General features: G+C 39.9%; 1 protein-coding gene across 1 annotated transcript; it reads right to left on the bottom strand.

The window, feature by feature from the left end:
• Positions 1-2,548: 2,548 nt before the first annotated feature.
• On the bottom strand, positions 2,549-3,499 carry LOC113885193 (olfactory receptor 5L1-like). The gene has a single exon (XM_027530322.1). It carries the CDS (start codon positions 3,497-3,499, stop codon positions 2,549-2,551), a length of 951 nt encoding a protein of 316 aa, XP_027386123.1.
• Positions 3,500-4,233: the final 734 nt, after the last annotated feature.

The raw sequence follows: 4,233 nt of genomic DNA, 5'->3' as shown, positions 1-4,233 counted from the left end.
CTGGTTTTTCTTTTTGAAAGCTGTTTGTAATCTAGTATGTGCAATTGATCAAATATTTGATTTAATGTACTTCTTGTAGTGGAATATATATATATATATATATATATAAAACATGATATATATATATATATATATATATATATCACATGTTTTATATATATAACATGATATATATGATATCAGGTACATTTCCATAGAGAGATCTTAAGGGTGACAACCACCCTGTGTCACATTTGGCTTATAACTCTTCTGATGAATCAAGTACGTCTAAACTAACAATGACCTGAAGAGTGAAGAGTCGTAAGGTGCACTTGCGTGTCCAGTTATAGAGAGATTTACACACTCTAAGTGAGGATAGAAGTAAAATGAATCTCTCTTTTTGCATCATAAGCTACAAGTCCTTTGTTGCCTTTTGTCATATGTCTATGGCTGCCCTTCTATTCTTGAGCTGTGATGCTGTTGCTGGGACTTGCAAACTGAATCCTCAGATGCCCTTGATAGCTGGTTTCCATTTAGATTTTGCTAAAGGGATAAACCAAGGGAAATGGTGTGGGAAAGAAAAGAATATTGAAGAGAAATGGAGAGGAGAGAAGAAAGGGATTTTTTTGCTTCATGTTCTCCAGTTCTGGCTCGTTTCTCATCTTACTCTCTTCAGAGGTCAGAGCAGTAGCCTGGCATTCCCCTGGGACCAGACATGACTAGGGTTCATCTCAGTGTCTGAAAATTGTTAAGTCATAAGCCAGACTTAGACCCCAGACACCCTTACAGCCATGGCCCTTCCTCAAGGGCTTATCACTGATTAGCAGAGTACTTTCTCCAAGTTCTGAGACTCCTGTAAAATGTCCTTTCTCTACTTCTCCCAACCTCAAGAATGATGGCTGCTTCCTGATGTTATAATCATTATATTAACAGTTTTTTTTTCTTTTTGCTTTTCTGAAACATTTGAAATATTATAAGAATTATGAAATATTCACAGAAACATGAAGTGACAGATGCTATTGGAAACAGGATCATATATACTTGCTCAAAGGAGAGTGGCCACAAACCTTTAATCTATAGAAAAACTATCTTTGAATTTCAATAAAATGAGGTATGCTTGTATACACACACACATACACACACACACACCCCATGCACACAAGGGGAATTACTGATGTACCAAGGATTATTCTAAGATATTTCCACATGACCTTTAATTTAATTTTGTTAAGATTTCTTTGACATAATTATTATCCATGTGTCTATTATTCAGATATAATGATATATGAAACTCCCCAAACACTGGACACTGCAATGACAGCAAAAACAATAAAGGAAGCTAGAAATAAAATGCAGGATATATATACATATGGGAATCACACTTGTGCGTAAATTCAAACATGTGTTGTTCATTGTAAAATAATAGCCATTTGATTTTGAAATAAACCATAGTTTCCATAATGGATAGTGAAATAAAATGTGAAATCTTTAGTAAACTTATGAAACTTATACAGCAAACTAAATGCGTGTTTTAAAAGTCCATTCAGTTCAGTTCAGTTCAGTCTCTCAGTCATGTCCGACTCTTTGAGACCCCATGAATCGCAGCATGCCAGACTTCCCTGTCCATCATCAACTCCTGGAGTTCACTCACACTGACGTCCATTGAGTTGGTGATGCCATCCAGCCATCTCATCCTCTGTTGTTCCCTTCTCCTCCTGCCACCAATCCCTCCCAGCATCCGGGTCTTTTTCAATGAGTCAACTCTTCGCATGAGGTGGTCAAAGTACTGGAGTTTCAGCTTTAGCATCAATCCTTCCAAAGGAATCCCAGGGCTGATCTCCTTTAGAATGGACTGGTTGGATCTCCTTGCAGTCCAAGGGACTCTCAAGGGTCTTCTCCAGCACCACAGTTCAAAAGCATCAATTCTTTGGTGCTCAGCCTTCTTCATAGTCCAACTCTCACATCCATACCTGACCATTGGAAAAACCATAGCCTTAACTAGACGGACCTTTGTTGGCAAAGTAATGTTTCTGCTTTTGAATATGCTATCTAGGTTGGTCATAACTTTCCTTCCAAGGAGTAAGCGTCTTTTAATTTCATGGCTGCAGTCACCATCTGCAGTGATTTTGGAGCCCAGAAAAATAAAGTCTGTCACTGTTTCCACTGTTTTCCCATCTATTTCCCATGAAGTGATGGGACCAGATGCCATGATCTTCATTTTCTGAATGTTGAGCTTTAAGCCAACTTTTTCACTTTCCTCTTTCACTTTCATCAAGAGGCTTTTGAGTTCCTCTTCACTTTCTGCCATAAGGGTGGTGTCATCTGCATATCTGAGGTTATTGACATTTCTCCCAGCAATCTTGATTCCAATTACCAAGAACCATTTAAAGCATTTTAGACTGAATAAATGTAAAGAAGTAGACTACTCTTGTAAATTGACAGGCTATAAGGTACAAAAATAAGTGAGCCAGGAAGACTCACTCAAAGCTACTCACTTCAGTTCTGCCCTTCCAACACTGCAATCATTATCACCTTTTCACCAGCCTCCAGTTTCTAACCCTGACTTCTGCTAGGAAAATATTCTGTAGGATAATATTTTGGAGCTCACCACTTTTCGGAGAGTTTCTTTCACATCCTTGTTCCTCAGACTGTAGATCAGTGGGTTCGGCATGGGGATCACTACAGTGTAGAACACCGTGGTCACTTTGTCAGTACCCATGATGTTGCCAGAGTGGGGCTGGCAATAAATGAAAAGGATCGTTCCCTGTAAGATAGCGATGGCTCTAAGGTGGGAGGCACAGGTGGAAAAGGCGTTGCACCTTCCTTCTGCAGAGGGCATCCTCAGGATGGTGATGAGAATACATAAGTAGGGTGTGAGGATGACCGGGATGATGATGATCTTATAGAAAGTGGCCCCAATGTATAGCATCAATTGATTCACAATCATATCAGAGCAAGCGAGAGACAAGAGAGAGGGGAGATCACAAAAGAAGTGGTTGATCATATTCAATCTGTAGGATGGGATTTGAAGAGCTAAACACAAGTGAATCAGAGAACACATAGCACCACTGAGGTAGCAACAAGACACCAACTCCACATAGAGATCCCGGGACACAGTGACCATGTAGAGCTGTGAGTCACAGATGGCCACAAAGTGGTCATAGGCCATCACTGCCAGCAGAATGACCTCAGTTACCACAAATGTGCAAAACAGGTAGAATTGTACAGTGCATTCCAGGAAGGAAATGGCTTTGTCTTCATTTAATATGTTAGCTAGTATCTTCGGTGTGCTGAACATGGAGTAACAGAAATCCACAAAGGACAAGTGGCTGAGGAAAAAGTACATGGGGGTGGGGAGTCCAGAGCTGACCTGAATCAGGACAATCATGCCCAGGTTTCCCAAAACTGTGACTCCATAGATGGAAAGAAACAGCAGGAAGAGGAAGACTCTGAGCTCAGGGGCATCTGAGAATCCAAGGAGGATGAAGTCTGACACAGCAGTGCAGTTTTCCTCATCCATATCTTCACTTTACTTTGGTTGCATAAAAAAAAATATTAATAGTTATTCTCTGTGAGATCATCCCCAATTATCTCCTTAAAAAGACATGAGAATAAATAAGATAGTCAACTGTTTCAGCAAAGAAATAAAACATTGACATTTTGAAGCTTAAGAAAAGTTCATTGCTTCATTTGCTATTATTTTCTCCCATTCTGAAGGCTGCCTTTTCACCTTGCTAATAGTTTCCTTTGTTGTGCAGAAGCTTTTAAGTTTAATTAGGTCCCATTTGTTTATTTTTGCTTTTATTTCCAATATTCTTGGAGGTGGGTCATAGAGGATCCTGCTGTGATGTATGTCGGAGAGTGTAATCAAAAAATGGGCCAAAGAACTAAATAGACATTTCTCCAAAGAAGACATACAGATGGCTAACAAACACATGAAAAGATGCTCAATATCACTCATTATCAGAGAAATGCAAATCAAAACCACTATGAGGTACCATTTCACACCAGTCAGAATGGCTGCGATCCATAAGTCTACAAGCAATAAATGCTGGAGAGGGTGTGGAGAAAAGGGAACCCTCTTACACTGTTGGTGGGAGTGCAAACTAGTACAGCCACTATGGAGAACAGTGTGGAGATTCCTTAAAAAACTGGAAATAGAACTGCCTTATGATCCAGCAATCCCACTGCTGGGCATACACACTGAGGAAACCAGAAGGGAAAGAGACATGTGTACCCCAATGTTCATCGCAG

This window comes from Bos indicus x Bos taurus, chromosome 28 (genome assembly GCF_003369695.1).
Source record: "Bos indicus x Bos taurus breed Angus x Brahman F1 hybrid chromosome 28, Bos_hybrid_MaternalHap_v2.0, whole genome shotgun sequence".
Lineage (NCBI taxonomy): Eukaryota > Metazoa > Chordata > Mammalia > Artiodactyla > Bovidae > Bos > Bos indicus x Bos taurus.
This window is presented reverse-complemented; position numbering and strand designations above follow the sequence as displayed.

What these genes read in the sequence shown, in the direction of transcription:
- LOC113885193 (XM_027530322.1), bottom strand. Translation starts at nt 3,499, where the DNA reads ATGGATGAGGAAAACTGCACTGCTGTGTCAGACTTCATCCTCCTTGGA.